The sequence below is a fragment of the Choloepus didactylus genome, assembly GCF_015220235.1.
Source record: "Choloepus didactylus isolate mChoDid1 chromosome X unlocalized genomic scaffold, mChoDid1.pri SUPER_X_unloc3, whole genome shotgun sequence".
Taxonomy (NCBI): domain Eukaryota; kingdom Metazoa; phylum Chordata; class Mammalia; order Pilosa; family Megalonychidae; genus Choloepus; species Choloepus didactylus.
The window spans coordinates 1,038,302-1,054,385 of NW_023637623.1; the positions used below are offsets into that span (position 1 = coordinate 1,038,302).

Sequence of the window (16,084 nt, forward strand, 5' to 3'; positions counted from 1 at the left end):
GGCGCGCCAAGCCCGGCCCCACACGGCCCCTGCGCCGTCCACGGGGCGGCGAGGCCTTTCCCCATAATGAAGTCAGCCCCTCGGGCTGCTTGCATTTCTCCAGCCCTGCAGGAGGCAGCCGGCATCAGCCCCAATGCAACAGGCCGGCCCAGCTCTCGGCACAACTCTCGGGTCGTGAAACAAAGTGGGGGGGGGGGCGCAAACTCGGGACGAGTCGCCGCGGGTCCTCATCCAGGGGGTCGCCCTGCGCAGCCCCTCAAGCTGGCAAAGCTGGGCCGGGGGTCCCAGCCTGCGCCCGTTTCCTAAGGAGGCTCTCCCCGTCCTCACCAAACCTCTCAGATGAGGAGACCCCAAGAGCCCAAACCGGGGTCCGTCAGCCTGCAGAACCCCCTCAAAGAGCAGGTGGGTGTGCACCAGCACCACTGGGGCCGCGTTTCACTGCAAGCCGCCCACCTCCCTGTCCTCCACCGTAAACCGACCCAATACATAAACCACCCCGGGAAAGCAAACCCATCAGGCCCTCAAAGGTAGGGCTTGGTCTGAAGGAAGCGGTGCACCCACCGGGAAAGAATGGGAGGTGGTCTAGAATAGTCAGAGAAAACGCTGGGCTTAACCTGGTCCCTTTCTCCTTTCACACAATTAAAAGGGAAGACGAATTTATCCCAGGCACCAGGCAGCACCTGGGCCTCCTGCCGCCTAAGATGGCTGCTTTCTCGGACCAGAGAACCCAGCTCCCCCTCCCCCCGCACCTGACCCCACTCAGCCTCCACGCAGCCCCCCCATCCCGGCTCCCGACCCCCCCCCCGCGCACCTGACCCCACTCAGCTCCCCCCCACCCCGCACCTGACCCCACTCAGCCCCCACCCCCACCTGACCCCACCCGGACCCCACAGCTGACCCCACTCAGCCTCCACGCAGCCCCCCCATCCCGGCTCCCGAGCCCCCCTCCCCCGCACCTGACCGCACTCAGCTCCCCCCCAGCCCCCGGCACCCATATCCCAGGATGCGCTTTCAGGTGCAGTAAACCTAAAGGGGTCATTTCGTGTAAAGCCGAGTCCGGGTGAGGACGCCGGCTGGGGTCCGCCTGCCTCTCCCAGCAGCGACTCCCGGACCAAGGCCGTAACTCGCCGCACGCCAACCCCCTAACTCCCTGCCCGACAGGGCGGGGGGTGGGCTCGGTGAGCACCGCCCGCGCGCACCGCGGAGGTCGCAGCCCTGCAGCCCGAGCCACGGGCCTCCTGGGAGGGGCCTGAGCAGACACCGGGCGAGAGTCGGCGGGAGACGGAGGACCCGAAGGCCGGATCCGGAGCCCAGGGACTGGGTCGGGACGCCCAGGGCGGGCTGGGGCCCCAGGGCCGGGCTAGGAACCCCAAGGCTGAACAGGGGCCCCAGGGCCGGGTCGGGACCCCCAAGGCTGAACAGGGGCCCCAGGGCCGGGTCGGCACCCCCAGGGCGGGCTGGGACTGCAGGACCGAGTCGGACGCCCGACACCCGAGTGGACCCCACATCGCGGGCTCCAGGCGAGCAGCGCGGCCAGAGCTGGGCCCGCCCCCGCGACCCGCTACCGCGCGGACCAATCAGGCAGCGGCGGGCGGCCCCCACCTGACTCCGGGCGGCCAATGGGAGCCCGCTGAGGCCCAGCGCTCGCCGGGAGCCCGAGGCCCCGCCCCCCCGCGTCACGCGCGCGGAGCGATGTGGGCCCTCCGGGCCGCCGTCCGCGCGGGGCTCCGGCCTCCTCGAGCGCCCCGCGGCCGCCCCCCGCCGGGACCCCGGCCGCCGCCGCCCTGCTCCGCGCGCGCGCTCGTCGCCTTCGGCCCCAGGGGCCCGGGCCTGGAGGGGGCGGCGGGCGGGGCGCGGGGTCCTCGGGCGGAGGGCCGGAGGGTGCGCGCGGGAGAGGAGGAGACCGAGGAGGAGGAGGAGGAGCAGCAGCTGCTGCTACTGACAGAGCCTCTGCTGCCCGGGGGCGCCCAGCGCGTGTGCGTGGTCCACCCGGAGGTCAAGTGGGGCGCCAGGAGCCCGCAGCTCACCAGAGGTGACCGGGGCGGGGCATGAGAGGGGGCGGGGGCCTGTGGGATGGGCGGGGCGTGCGAGGGACAGGGCCTCCGGGTGGGCGGGGCCCGTAGTTGGGGGCGGGGCCTCCGGGCCTCACCTGCCGAGGGTCTGGGTGGGGAATGCGGGGTTCCAAAGAGCAGGAGAGGATGGGGCGGAGGGAGGGAGGGAGGGAGGCAGGCTCAGCTCCCCCGTCCCTGGCGAGGAAGTGGAAATGACCAAGCCTCTGTGCGCCATACTCAAAAAGGTTGATTTGTCCGTTGCGAGCCCCTGCCACTGATCGGGTGTTTTCCTCCGACTGCGAGCGTGTCTGAAGGGTTAAATTCTCGCAGAGCCGAGGGGCAGATCCCCTCCCTGGGCCTGCTGCCTCCCTCCACAGAGCCGAGGCCCTGGGAGCCTCCGGGTTTGGGGTTCACTCCTCCAGCCTTAGGCCTTGGGGATCCGCCCTGTCTTTACAGCCAGATGTTCAAAGTGGAAGGGAGCCAGGCCTTGTGCAGCGTCCTCAGTGGGGCAGGCCCTGTCGGGTGTCCCGCATCCTCCCCCATGGGCTGCCCGCCCCACCGAGGGGCCGCTGAGACCGTCCGGGTGTCTGTCGTCAGGGCTCCTCATGCAGCACTCAGCTGCCGGGAGAGGCCCTCACAGGCACCCGTGCCTCCCTCCAGTCCCCACTCGGCAGCTCTCCCCGGACCCCTTCAAGGCTGGGGGCAGAGCAGACACGGCGGACCCGTCCCCTGTCCTCCAGCAGCCAGCACCGCGGGAGGCTGCTTCCGAGACTGCTTCCAGGCTGGCGGGGCCGCACTGCCTCGTGTCCGGGGAGCTGGCCCGGGGTCTAGCGGACTGAGGGGTCCACGGAGGGTGGAGGTGAGAGCCCAGCCACTCCAGGTCTTGAGGCCACGAAAGGGTCGGAGCACAGCAGTGACCTGACGTTCTTTGTGTCTTTTCTCTTGTCCTCTTTTTGGGGGTCGGGTAGTGGTGTTATCGAGATGTAATTCACCCGTTTTAAGCGTTCAGGTCAGTGGTGCTTAGTGAACTCACAGAGTTGTGCACCCACCACCTCTGTCTAGTTCTGAAACACTTCCACTGCCCCGGAAGGAAAGCCCATCCCCGCAGCCGTCACTCCCCGTCGCCCAGCACCTGTGGCCACCGGTCTGCTTTCCGCCCCCTCGGACCTGGGTTTCACGTCAACGCAGCCACACAGCACGCGGCCTTTCAGGACTGGGTTCTGCCCTCAGCATCATGTCTTCGGGCTCGGGTGTGCTGTTCGGTGGATGAGAACCGCGTTCTTTTGTGGCTCTGTGACTCCATTGCTTGGACAGACCATGTTCTCTTGTTCTGTCTGTCCGCTGCTGCTCGCTTTGGCAATGATTGTGAATAACGCTGTGACGAACGCACTTGTACAGTCTGTGGACGTGTGTCCTTCTCCCCTGGGCAGTTCCTAGGGGTGGGCCCCTTAGCCGGTGTCTGCGTGAGGCTGGATATTCGGGGAGCACAGGCCGGAGTGGGGACCACGGCGAAGCAGGTGGTGATTCTCCAGAGCTAAGGGCGAGGCTCGGGGAAGATGGGGCCTGGGGGTCTAGGTAGGACCAGAGAACAGGGATCCCCCCAAGCACAGAGAATGGGGGTCCCCCACAAAGAATAGATACACCCCCATGGCAGAGAGAATGGGGTCACCCCAGAGCACAGAAAATGGGGGTCCCACACAAAGAACAGAGAAATCCCATGGCACAGTGGGGATCCCCCACAGGGAACAGGCCCCCTCACGGCATGAGGGGACCCCCAACACACACCTTCAGACCCAGCCTGGCCCCCTCTTCCCAGCCTTGTCTGTCGTGTGAAGGACCCCCGTGTCTCAGTTTCTTCTTTGTACCAATATGTTGGGGTGGTTTCCAGGACTGAGGGACTTGTCGTTTGCAAGTGCTTAGACCAGAGCCAGAGATGCCGCCACCTCGGTGCTGTTGAAGTAGAGTCCGTGACTCAGGGAGCCGGGGAATGAGGCAGAGCTTAGGCCTCTGCTCTGTGAAACTGCCCTAAAGGAGAGGGGCGGAAAGGGGTGCAGGGGGTGTGGGCTGAAAAGAGGTGCTTTGTTGTTGCAAGTGGGAGAGATCACACTGCGGGAAATGAGGTGCTTGAAGGGAAATCTTGGGGCTGCAGGGGAAGGAGAGGGGCAGGGCAGAGTCCTGGTGGGGGGACAAGGCAGGAGCCCCAGTAGAGCCTGGGCACTGGCTGCGTTTCCTGTGCTCACTGTATCATATCACCACACACCGGGGGCGGAAAACAACGGGACCCCATTCTCTCCCGGTTCTGGGGCCAGACGTCTGACACCCAGGTCTGCAGGACGGGCTCATCCCAGGGCTCACCCAGCCCAAGGAGGAAGTGGGGTCCTGGAAGAGGGCCGGGTGGCTGTGTGCGGTTTTCCCAGGGTCAGGGTGCCTGAGCGGGCGACTGGCGTGAGGAGTGGCGGTCAGTGTTGGAAAGCCGGGCCCGTGGTGTCCTGGCCGGCTGCAATGGGTCCCAGTGTGGCCTGGGGGGGAGGCAGCCTGGCACGGCCTCTCCGTGGAAAGCCGCACAGCCCTTGGAGAAAGGCTGGAAGCTGTCCCAGCGGGAGACACCCACGGCGGTGTCCGTGAGGAGCTCGACCTTGTGCACATGCAGGGATTCCAACGCGTCTTAACGGAAGGGTGGTTAGAAAACGGGGACGCACCCTCCTGGGGCCGGCCCTTCCTTTGTTGGAGGCTGCGGTTTCTCGTCGGTGGCACTCCCCGGGGCTCTGCTCCTTGGAACTCGGACGCAATCCCTGTTGGAAGCTGGAGCGTGCAGACACCTCCGAGCAGCCTTCACTACAGCCCTCCAGGGCACACTGGGTGCAGCCTGAGGCTCGTGGACTCGGGGCGTTTCCACTTCTGCACACGCCTGTGTCCCCCTGACTGACAGCCCACTGTGTGGCCGTGAGACACACCCGGCGAGAGCGGAAGGGGCTCCCGGCTGGGGACGGGATGGGGGAGAGCATCTCACGGTGGCCTCTCTCCCCACAGCCGAGTGGCAGGTGGCCGAGGCGACGGCGCTGGTGCACACGCTGGATGGCTGGGTCGTGGTGGACACGGTGGTGCTGCCCACGAAGGTGCCCGACAGCAAGCTTGTGTTTGGCAGGGGCACCTTCGAGCAACTAACGGGTGAGTCGGGAAGGGAGGATGTTCTCTCCCCTCCTTTCCTGAGTCCTGCACCAGGACGGGGTGGATGGGCAGGGGCTGCTTGGGCCACAGAGGAACCACCACACAGCCAGGGAAGCTGGTCAGGTGTCGAGAAACATGGAATGAGGTCCCGGAAGAGACGGCCGAGGTGGTCTGTGCTCCAGATCCGGGTGCAGGTGAGTCCCGCTGTGGGCAGCGTGTTCCGGGAAGCCACCGGGGGCCCTAGCGGAGGGAGGCCGAGGTGGTCTGTGCTCCAGATCCGGGTGCAGGCGAGTCCTGCTGTGGGCAGCGTGTTCCGGGAAGCCACCGGGGGCCCTAGCGGAGGGAAGCTGGACAGCTGCCCAGGGGAGGCACAGGGCGCAGCCGTGAGCCCCTGGTGGGGACACGGTCCACACAGCACCATGTCTCAGGTGTGTTTCCGAGTACAGACTCTGGATTCAGTGCACACGGTTGAGTCATGGAACTCTGCCGCAGAGCTGGAACACAGGCCTGAGCAAGGCTCAGCCAGCACGTGTGTTTCCTCCGTGAGGGACAGCTCGGCCTAGGGACTAGTCACCACCGCAACACTCATCCAGGGGCATTGTAAGCAGAGAAGTCACCCTTGGAAAGCACAGCAACGCAGAAGCAGCTCTAAACTGACCCTTATAAGGACACTTTTCACAGCCCCAGGGCTGCCCTAGCAGGCAGAGCATGGCCTTCCCCAGCTGGGAGCAGGCATCTCGGGCAACTCAGATCAGTGCCCCTCTGCCCAGGAACGACTGGGAAGGTGCTGCCGTTGATTTGGGGTTATGAGTAAATTTTGGCAGGTAGGCGGATTTCCCAAATCGGAATCCGTGAGTCTTGAGGCCCGAGTGGGGTGACGGTGGAAGTGAGGCCCATTTTAAAACTGCCTGTGCCCTGCACCTGGAGCCAAGCCCCCTCATGCACCCCGAATGCCTGTGCCCTGCGCCCCCAGCCAAGCCCTCTCATGCACCCCAAACACCTGTGCCCTGCACCTGGAGCCAAGCCCTCTCGTGCACCCTGCCTGCTCTCCCTGCCACCCTCTCCTGGTGTCTGGCTGCAGTGGGGCTGGTCATCCAGCTGTCATCACCTGCTTTTTCACACACCCCGTCGCTCACACGCCCACAACTGGAGCCCACTCCTCTCCCTGAACCCCACCCATGGCCTGACAGGTGTCGTGTGAACATGCCAACAAAAGTTCACGTGAAAACACCGGTGCGGGGATTATTTCCAGGGTGGACGTATGGGAAAGTGTAAACCCTGGTGCCACTTCTCTTTGCCTTAGAGAGAATCAGAAAGTCGCCAGAAATCACGTCCGTCTTTCTGAACGTGGAGAGAATGGCCCCGCCGACAAAGGTATGCCGGACCACGTCTGTGCCGTCGTTCTGACTTGCAGCCACCACGTACGTCAGGTGACGTCAAAGGGCTCAGGTCAGAGGTTCCCACCCTAGATGAACAGATTAGGACGTGACAGCCCCCCTGAGCCACGTCCACTGTCCCGTCAGCCGAGGCCTCCTGCGACGGGCTGGAGCTTCACCCTGGGCCACCCCTGCCTTCTTTCCTTTCCCAGAAAGAACTTGAAGCTGCCTGGGGTGTGGAGGTTTTTGACCGCTTCACAACTGTCCTTCACATTTTCCGCTGCAACGCCCGAACCAAAGAGGCGAGACTGCAGCTCGCACTGGCCGAGATCCCCCTGCTGAGGTAGTGTGGGCGGAGCCCCCCGGTCTGGACGGAGCCCCCTCCCCCTGGTCTGGGCGGAGCCCCCCGGTCTGGATGGAGCCCCCTCCCCCCAGTCTGGACAGAGCCCCCCTGTCTGGACGGAGCCCCCTCCCCCTGATCTGGACGGAGCTCCCTCCCCCTGGTCTGGTGGAATCCTGGGCTCCGTGGTGGGCACCTCTGTCTCTGTCCACAGCTCCCCTCTCCTCATCAGCCTCTCTGGTTACTCCCTGCCCTGCGGCCTTCTCCACCATCTGACCTGGATTTTCCTCCTCCCCGGGCCTCCGGCTCATGGGTCAAGAACCACCTGGTTCAGCCGGCCGCACCTTAACTAAAAATGCCACCCTCAGCAGGTCCTATTACAAATGAGTTCGCACCCACAGGCACTCAGGGAAGAGTGGGTCTCTGTTGGGTGCGTCACCCGACCTCCCACAACCCTGCGCAGGTCATCATCGGGTCATCTCCCCTCTCTCACCTGCCTCCCTTCTGTTTTCACGCCTCTGACCCCTCCTGGGCTGCCTAACGGAAACACCTGCCTGAGAAGCCCTGCAGTGTCCGTTCTGCCTGGTGGGAGGGATCCCAGCACCCAGACTCGCCTCCTCGGGAGGCTCCTCCACCCCGCTCCCCCTGCCCCAACAGTGAGCACCCCACGAGCGTGAGGTCACAGGGTCGCTGAGGCCCCCAGAGCCGCCACGGAAAAGCGTGTCCTCACCTGCGCGTTGGAAGCTGTGGCTCACGCTGCGTTCCTGCAGGAAGGGGTGTGCCCGCAGTTGACCAGCCACTCCCATGTCCACACAGGTCGAACCTGAGACACGGCATCCCTCAGCTGCACCGCGGAGGGGGCTCGCGCTACATCATGGGCTCAGGTAAGCCGGGGCTGTGCCTGGGCGTCTGTGGTTGTCGTCACTGGAGCACAGAACGGGGGACTCTAGCGGCAGCCCCTGGATGTGCACAGGCCTGAGGACGGTGCAGAAAGGGGGAAAACGGGATTCTAGCGGGAGACCCCCGGACGTGCAGAGGCCTGAGGGCTGCGCAGTGGCTGAGGCTCCCACGGCATCTCTGTGACTTTCTCATGGGCATCTTGGCTGCTTCTAGGAGAGTCTTTCATGCAAGTACAACAACGCCTCTTAAAGGAAAAGGAAATGAAAATTAAGAAGGCCCTCGAGAAACTGAAGAAGAAAAGACATCTCCTCAGAAGGCAGCGCAGGAAGCGAGAATTTCCCGTGATCTCCCTGGTGGGGTACACAAACTGTGGTAAGGAGAAATCGTGGAGCTGACGTGTATGACTTTCCCGTCTAAGGCAGGCTGCACGTGTTTTAGGAGAATCCACTACAGACACTGACATTTACTGAGGTCCAGCTGATAACTGGGAGGAACTGGAAGAATAGCTTCCATCTTCTGGGAGTTTGGAGGGGCCAGAAGCCATCACCACTCGGGTTTGACATGTTCATTCATTGGCTGAGTACCTGACGCTGGACCGGGGTTTTAGTTTCCTGGGCTGCTCTGGCAAATACCAGGAAATGGTCGGGTTAACAACAGGAAACTATTAGCTCACGGTTTTGAGGCTGGCAATTTCCAAATCAGGGCATCACCAAGGCGATGCTTTCTCCCAAAGATGGGTCTGGGGTCAGCTGCCGGTGACCCTTGGCCCTGGGCTCCTCTCCCACACGGCAAGGCACGTGGCGGCCTCCCCTGGCCCCTTCTCTCCCGGCTTCCATCGCATTTCAGCTTCCGGCTGCCCCCTCTGTGAGTGTCTCTGTCTCTGTCTCTGTCCTCTCTCCTCTCTCTCTCTGACTGAATTTCCTTCCGTGTATAAATCTCTCCACTAGTAGCACTAAGCCCTGTCCTGATGGGGCTGGGCCACCCCTGCACTGCAGTTCCCTCCTCACAAGGTCCTCCCTGCAGGGGGTTCACGCCCACAGGAATGGATTCAGTTTAAAAACATGATTTTCTGGGGCACATAGAGCTTCAAACCACCTCAGCTGGGTACATTTCTTTATGAATGCTTTCCAAACTCTGAGAAATAGGAACAATACTGAGTGCTTAACACTTAAAAATCTATTTAGAGTAGATATTTTCCTAGAAGAATGAAAGCATTTGGATTTTACATAATAAAACTTCACAAGTATTAAGACATCTTAATGTGTATGTCAGGTCAGATGTTACACAGAAGACAGAAATTGTGGCTTTTATAGTTGTTATATAGTTTCCTGGGGCTGCATAACAAAGTACCGCAAACTTGGTGGCTTGAGGCAACAGGAATTTATTCTCTCGTGATCCTGGGGTCCAGAGTCAGAAATGAGGCTGTGGGCAGGGCCGCTCCCTCCAGGGCTCCAGGGGCCCCTCCTGCCTCTCCCAGGGCCCCGGGCGTCCCTGGCTCATGGCTGCGTCGCCCCAGCTCTGCCCCGTCTCACACAGGCTCCTCCTCTCTGTGTGTCTCGTCTTCCTAAGGACCCCAGTCCTTTAGGATTTGGGCCCTTACTCCATGGTGACCTCATCCTAACTGCTGACGCCTGCACGACCCTATTTCCAAGTAGGGTCGCCCCTGAGGTGCCACAATATCCTTCCTGGGCCATGACTCAACCCCTCGCAGCCACAGCCTTGAAAAGTCACAGGCGTCATCGATAAATGAGCAGAACAAAGCTGCACCCGCTGCCCTCCTTGACCTCCGTGTGCTGACACTTGCTGAACACCCGTGGACCCAGGCCCTCCCCACGTGACCCAGGCCCTCCCCACGTGACCCAGGCCCTCCCGTGACCCAGGCCCTCCCCACGCCAGTAAGCCCAGTGGGAGCAAAACCAGGCCCCTGCCCAGGTGGCCCCTGGTCCGTGTCAGAAAGAGGGGCAGGTCGCTCCCCACCAGTCTGAAACAGAAGCCGAGGGAGCACTAAAGCTAAATAGCAGATTACATGATGTGTTTGTACACGCGTGTGTGCGTACAAAGACTCCTAGGAAATCCGCCCTGCTCTCCAGGACAGCTGACTTATGGGGTCACCCCCAGTCAGCTCAGCTCCTGATTTCCAGCCTCCTGCTGAGGTTCCTAGCTGGTCCCCGAGTCCTCCCCAGGCCCAGCGTGTCTGCAGCAGAGCAGCCGCCTCCAGGGCTAATCCCCACCTCACAAAACAGCCGTCGCCTCCCGCCAGCTTCACCTTCCTTGGGCCAGGGGTTGAGCTAGTGGCGATGGCGTCACCCTCTGCCAGGACCCATGACGGGAGAGCTGTTTAATACCGCGGTCGGTTGGGACCATGCATCAGCGTCTCTGGTTAAGTGGGAGGGGACTTCCTCCACGGCCTGAGAGCCCCTGGGGTTCCCCATCCAGTGCACAGACGTCAGCCTGAACCCCTGGGGTCCCCGTGCAGTGCACAGACGTCAGCGTGAGCCCCTGGGGTCCCCGTCCACTGCACAGACATCAGCCTGAACCCCTGGGGTTCCCATCCACTGCCCGGACGGCAGCCTGAACCCCTGGGGTCCCTGTCCACTGCACAGACAGCAGCCTGAACCCTTGGGGTCCCCGTCCACTGCACAGACGGCAGCCTGAGGTCGAGGGGTCCCAGGAGTGCAGAAACCTTATAAAGCACCTCATCTAGCCTGTCCCTTGTCAGAGGACCCCCTTGGGTGTTGCCCAAGGCCCCAGGGCTAGATGAGGGACATAGATGTAATCCAAGAAGTGTGAGTGCCACATGAAGACGGCGTGTCCTCCTATGACCCACTTTCCAGGAAAAACCACCCTAATCAAAGCGCTGACCGGGGAGGCTGCCATGCAGCCTCGGGACCAGCTGTTTGCCACGCTGGACGTCACTGCCCACGGGGGCTCGCTGCCCTCACGCCTGAGCGTTCTCTACGTGGACACCATCGGCTTCCTCTCCCAGCTGCCGCACAGCCTGATTGGGTCCTTCTCCGCCACCCTCGAGGACGTGGCGTGCTCAGTAAGTGCACAGAGAGGCCGCGGGGGGCAGCGTGGGACCCAGAAAATCCTCCCTGCCTGCGTCAGCCGACCTGAGGGTCACGGGAGGTTACAGCAGACAGTGGGTGGGCTTCCTCACCCGGCCCCCAGCCCAGAACCCCGGGCTGCTGCGACCCTGCAGCTGGCTGTGACAGGAGCCTGTGCTCACTTTGAGTTCGGAGCAGGAGAGTGGATAGAAACGCCCTCGGGTTGGCTTTGGTTCCAGCTCCAGCCCTGGGGTTGGCGATGCAGCAGTGGACCATGCAGCACGTCTGTTTTCTCTTGAGGTGAAGGTCACGTACGGTACGGCTGGCCGTTTCACGGAGCAGTTCACTGGTTTGGGTACATTCACAGTGTTGGACAGCCATCACCTCTGTCTGGTTCCGGAATCTTCCCACCGCCCGGACAGGAGACTCCAGCCCTCAGCTGGTCAACCCCTCCCACCCCCTGGCCCCGGCACGCTGTGGTCGGCTCTGTCTCCAGGGATTCTCCTGTTGGGGACATTTCACGGAAAGGGAACCCTACAATACGTGGCCTTGGTTGTCCGGCGTCTCTCACACAACATGACGTCTTCAGGGTTCGTCCGTGCTGTGGCGTGTCCCACGCTTCCTTTCTTTTTACAGCTGAGTAATTCTCCACCGTATTTGTTTGTCCATCCTCTGTTGATGGGCACGTGGCCTGTTCCTCGTTTGGGGCTGTTGAGATAATGCTGCTGTGAGCGTCAGTGTACAAGTTCCCGAGCCCCCGGTTTCGATTCTTTGGGGTAAATGCCCAGGAGAGGATGTCCCAGGTGGCGCAGTGATTCTACGTTTAACTCTTTGAGGAACCACCCGCTGCCTTCCACAGGGCTCCCCCATTTTACATTCCCACCAGCAGCACACGAGAGTTCCAGTCTCTCTGCATCCTCCCAACACTTGTTTTCTGTTGGTTTGTTGTTGCTTTTTAAATAACAGCCACTCTGGTGGGTTTGGGAGGTGGCATCTCATTGTGCTTTTGATTCGCATTCCCTAATAGCTAATAACATTTAGCGTCTTTTCACATGCTTATTGCCCATTGACTGTCTTCTTTGGAAAAATGTCTATCCTTTGCCCATTTTTAAAATTGGGTTGTCTCTCTGTTGTTGAGTTGTAGGAGTTCTTTATATATTCTGGATATTAAACCCCTATTAGATACGTGGTTTCCAAATATCGTCTCCCATTCTTTAGGGTGTCTTTTCACTTTTCTGATGATGTTGTTTAATGCACAAAAGTTTTTCATTTTAATGAAGTCCAATTTATCTAATTTTTCCTGTTGCTCATATTTTTGGTGTCATATCTAAGAATCCATTGCCTAATACAAGGTCTTGAAGATATTCCCCTGTGTTTTCATCAAGACTTCTATGGTTTTAGCTCTTATGTTTAGGTCACTGATCCATTTTGAGTTAGTTTTTGCATATGGTGAGATGCATGGGGTCCAGTTTCATTCTTTTGCACGTGGACGTCCCGTCCTCGCAGCCCCATTTGTTGAAGAGACTGTCCTTTCCCCAGTGAGAGGACTCGGCCCCCTTGTTGAAAAATCACCTAACCACAGATGTGAGGGTCTGTGCCTAAACCCCAGGTCTATGCTCGCGGTCTGTCTACCCTCGCGCCAGGTCTGCTTCTGGTCTGTCTGACTACCTTCGCACCAGTTCCGTGCTGTTTTGATTCCTGTGGTTTTGTAGTAAGTTTTGAAGTTGGAACGTGAGCCTTCCAGCCTCGCTCTTCCTTTTGAGGGTTGTTATGGCTCTTCTGGCCCTTGCGGCTCCACATGAACTGAGGATCAGCTTTTCCATTTCTGCAGGAAGGCTGCTGGGGTCTCGGTTGGGATTCTGTCTTAGGTGGTGTTGACGTCCTCACGATATTAAGTCTTCTTATCCGTGAGCCTCCGTGTGCCTTTCTGGGAAGCAGCGGCTGCATCATTTGAAGTTCCCACCAGCCATGCGCTGGGTTCTGATGTCCCACATCCTCGCCACCCCGTCTCGTTGCCCTTCTGTCGGTTAAGCCTCGGGGGTCACACGGCTCGCTCGTGTCCTGCAGGATCTGATCGTCCACGTGAGGGATGTGAGCCACCCCGAGACCGAGCTGCAGAAGGCCAGTGTGCTGTCCACTCTGCACAGCCTGCGCCTGCCCACCCCGCTGCTCGACTCCATCGTCGAGGTCCACAACAAGGTGGACCTGGTGCCGGGGTGAGTCCCCACCCTGCAGCTGCCCTCACACCTGCCCCACACCTGCCCACCCCAGACCTGTCCCCATACCTGCCCCTTACCTGCCTGCCCGACACCTGTCTCCCCACACCTGTCCCCACACCTGCCCCTTACCTGCCTGCCCCACACCTGCCCCCCCACACCTTCCCGCCCCTGCACCTGCCCCCACACCTCCTGAACTTACCTGGCTGAGCATCTGGGCAGAGCCTTCACCTCAGTCTCTCTCCTTAATGGAAACTTGTCCACCCTCACTCCTGCATTTGCAGATTGAGCCCCAGGCACTGGAGTGGCTTCCCCTTCGCTGTTTCCTGCATCTTAGTTATCTGGGTAGGGGCCTGAGTAGGCAAAGCAGTCACGTGGCCAGGCAGGTGGAGCCAGTAAGAGGTCCAGGCTGTCTGTGCCCCTGGGACGTGGCACCTCCCCTTGGAGGCCCCGGTTGATACTTGGAACTGAGCACAGTGTGTTGGCTCCCGCTCCCCACACAGGTACAGCCCCCCAGAACCCAGGGTGCTGGCCGTCTCTGCCCTCCTCGGGCATGGGCTGGAGCAGCTGAAGGCGGAGCTCGAAGATGCTGTTTTGAGAGTGACGGGGAGGCAGGTTCTCACCCTCAGGGTCAGGCTGGCCGGAGCACAGCTGAGGTGAGTGGGCCGCAGGCCCAGGGGGACGATGGTGAGGACAGCGGTTTGGTGTGGGGCAAGGGGGTTGGCAGGTGGGCAACAGCGGGGTTTGCTTGGCAGGGTCAGTGGGTGGGGGTGCAGGGTTGGCGGGTGGGGGCGCAGAGTCATGGGTGACGGGTGCATTGTCGGCGGGTGGGTGGGGGTGCAGAGTCATGGGTGAGGGGTGCAGGGTCGTGAGTGAGGGTGCAGAGTCGTGGGTGAGGGGTGCAGGGTGGGCGGGTGGGGGTGCAGAGTCGTGGGTGAGGGTGCAGAGTCGGTGAGGGGTGCGGGGTGGGCGGGTGGGGGTGCAGAGTCGTGGGTGAGGGTGCAGAGTCGGTGAGGGGTGCGGGGTGGGCGGGTGAGGGTGCAGAGTCAGTGAGGGGTGCAGGGTGGGCGGGTGGAGGTGCAGGGTCGGTGAGGGGTGAGGGGTGCAGGGTCGTGGGTGGGGGTGCAGAGTCGTGGGTGGGGGTGCAGGGTTGGTGGGTGGGGGTGCAGAGTCGTGGGTGACGGGTGCATTGTCGGCGGGTGGGTGGGGGTGCAGGGTCATGGGTGAGGGGTGCAGGGTCAGCGGGTGGGGGTGCAGAGTCGTGGGTGACGGGTGCATTGTCGGCAGGTGGGGGGTACAGGGCGGGTGGGTGGGGGTGCAGGGTCGTGGGTGATGGGTGCATTGGCGGGTGGGTGGGGGTGCAGAGTCGGGGGTGCAGGGTTGGCGGGTGGGGGCGCAGAGTCGGTGACGGGTGCATTGTCGGCGGGTGGGTGGGGGTGCAGAGTCATGGGTGAGGGGTGCAGGGTCGGCGGGTGGAGGTGCAGGGTTGGTGGGGGGGTGGTGTGTACCTTTGTGGGCAGTGTGGGGTTCGCTTGGTGGGCTCCACAGCTGGGCGATGGCGGGGTTCGCTGTGCAGGCCGTGGGTCCCCCCGAAGCGGCCTTCTGCATGGGCCGACAGCGGGGTCCCCCCGAAGCGGCCTTCTGAGTGGGCCGACAGCAGGGTCCCCCGAAGCGGCCTTCTGCATGGGCCAACAGCAGCGGGCGGCTGTGCAGCCTGTGGGAGTGTGGAAGACGCAGCGTCCAGTGCTGTTTCTGGAAGGGCTGCTGCAGTCTGCCCACCTGGTCATTGCTCATGTCCCCTGCAGATGTCAGCTGCTGATCTCTGCTTATTTACGTTCGGGGGTGGCACTCACACTTCTCCACCCCAGGAAAAGAGAACGTTCTCACCAGTGGTTCGGGCAAATGCTCTTTCAGTCGATATTTATCACACTGTCTCATGTCCTGATCGGCGGGAACGGCTGCCTGCTCCTGTAACTGGTGCGCGTGGAACGTGCCTTTTTGTTCGCAGCTGGCTGTACCGGGAGGCGACCGTGCAGGATGTGGCTGTGGTTCCTGAGGACGGCACGGCCCACGTGAAGGTCATCATCAGCGACGCTGCTTACGGCAGGTTCCGGAAGCTCTTTCCAGGATGAAGAGGTGCCCGTGGCCTCGTGTTGCTCCGGCCTTTTCCGGGAAGCCGGCCCCGCTCTGCCGGGCATCCATGCTGCGAGCTGCTGAGCGAGCCCCCTGCTGCGCTGTGTCCCTCACACCTGCCAGCCGTGCCAGCCCTCAGTGATCCCAGGCAGCGGTCGGGCCGTGTGAATTGAGCTTATTCCCAGGGTGTTTGGGTTACAAGCCAGTAAATGCCTTCTCGTTTGTTCTTAACTTGTGAACCAGTTTTCCTAGCTTTGGGAGTTTCTGGCCTTCAGTTGTGTAAACACAGGCGGCCTTTCCCCTGTGCATGGGTCTCACAAGTGACACAAACAGCCATGCTTTGCTTTTCTCCTTGGTAGCACTGGGGAGAAAATTAAAATAAGGGGCAAGCTAGCCTGGGAAGTCTCCACAGAGCTGGATGCAGAAGGCAAGTTCCAAGAATAAGCAGCAAGCCAGACTGCACTGCGCACACAGAAGGCAAGCGCATCCTCTCACACAGCCAGGTGCGGGAACCCGTTGCAGTCAAGCTCCTTTATCCACAGGAAAAGCAAAACTGACGTCTTTCCCGGAGCAGAACTCCCACCGGGAGGGAGAGGAGGCTGTCCTCGGGCTAGCACTGCACAGAGCCTCAGGGCGCCTCATCTGACCTCCCCCCACCCACCTGGGTGCAAACCTGACTGGAGGCTTTCACTTCTAGAGACACACGGGCCTCTCAGAGAGACTGCGGGGTGCCCACCATTGCAGGTTTCCCAAGGGAAATACTAAACAGTATGGACGGGGGACGTTTTCCCATTTGGCCCCAGGGGAAAATTTTAATAGAATGTTTTTGATTTGTTGAGATTTCATTTACTCA

General features: G+C 61.4%; 1 protein-coding gene across 1 annotated transcript; it reads left to right on the top strand.

Moving 5' to 3' along the window:
- The first annotated feature begins 1,685 nt into the window (after positions 1-1,685).
- Positions 1,686-15,462, top strand: LOC119525856 (putative GTP-binding protein 6). Its single transcript, XM_037824658.1, has 10 exons — positions 1,686-2,032; positions 5,082-5,219; positions 6,523-6,593; positions 6,808-6,938; positions 7,752-7,819; positions 8,049-8,207; positions 10,670-10,878; positions 12,950-13,098; positions 13,602-13,754; positions 15,107-15,462. Exons 1-10 carry the CDS (start codon positions 1,693-1,695, stop codon positions 15,228-15,230), a joined length of 1,542 nt encoding a protein of 513 aa, XP_037680586.1. The 5' UTR covers positions 1,686-1,692; the 3' UTR covers positions 15,231-15,462.
- The last annotated feature ends 622 nt before the right edge of the window (positions 15,463-16,084 follow it).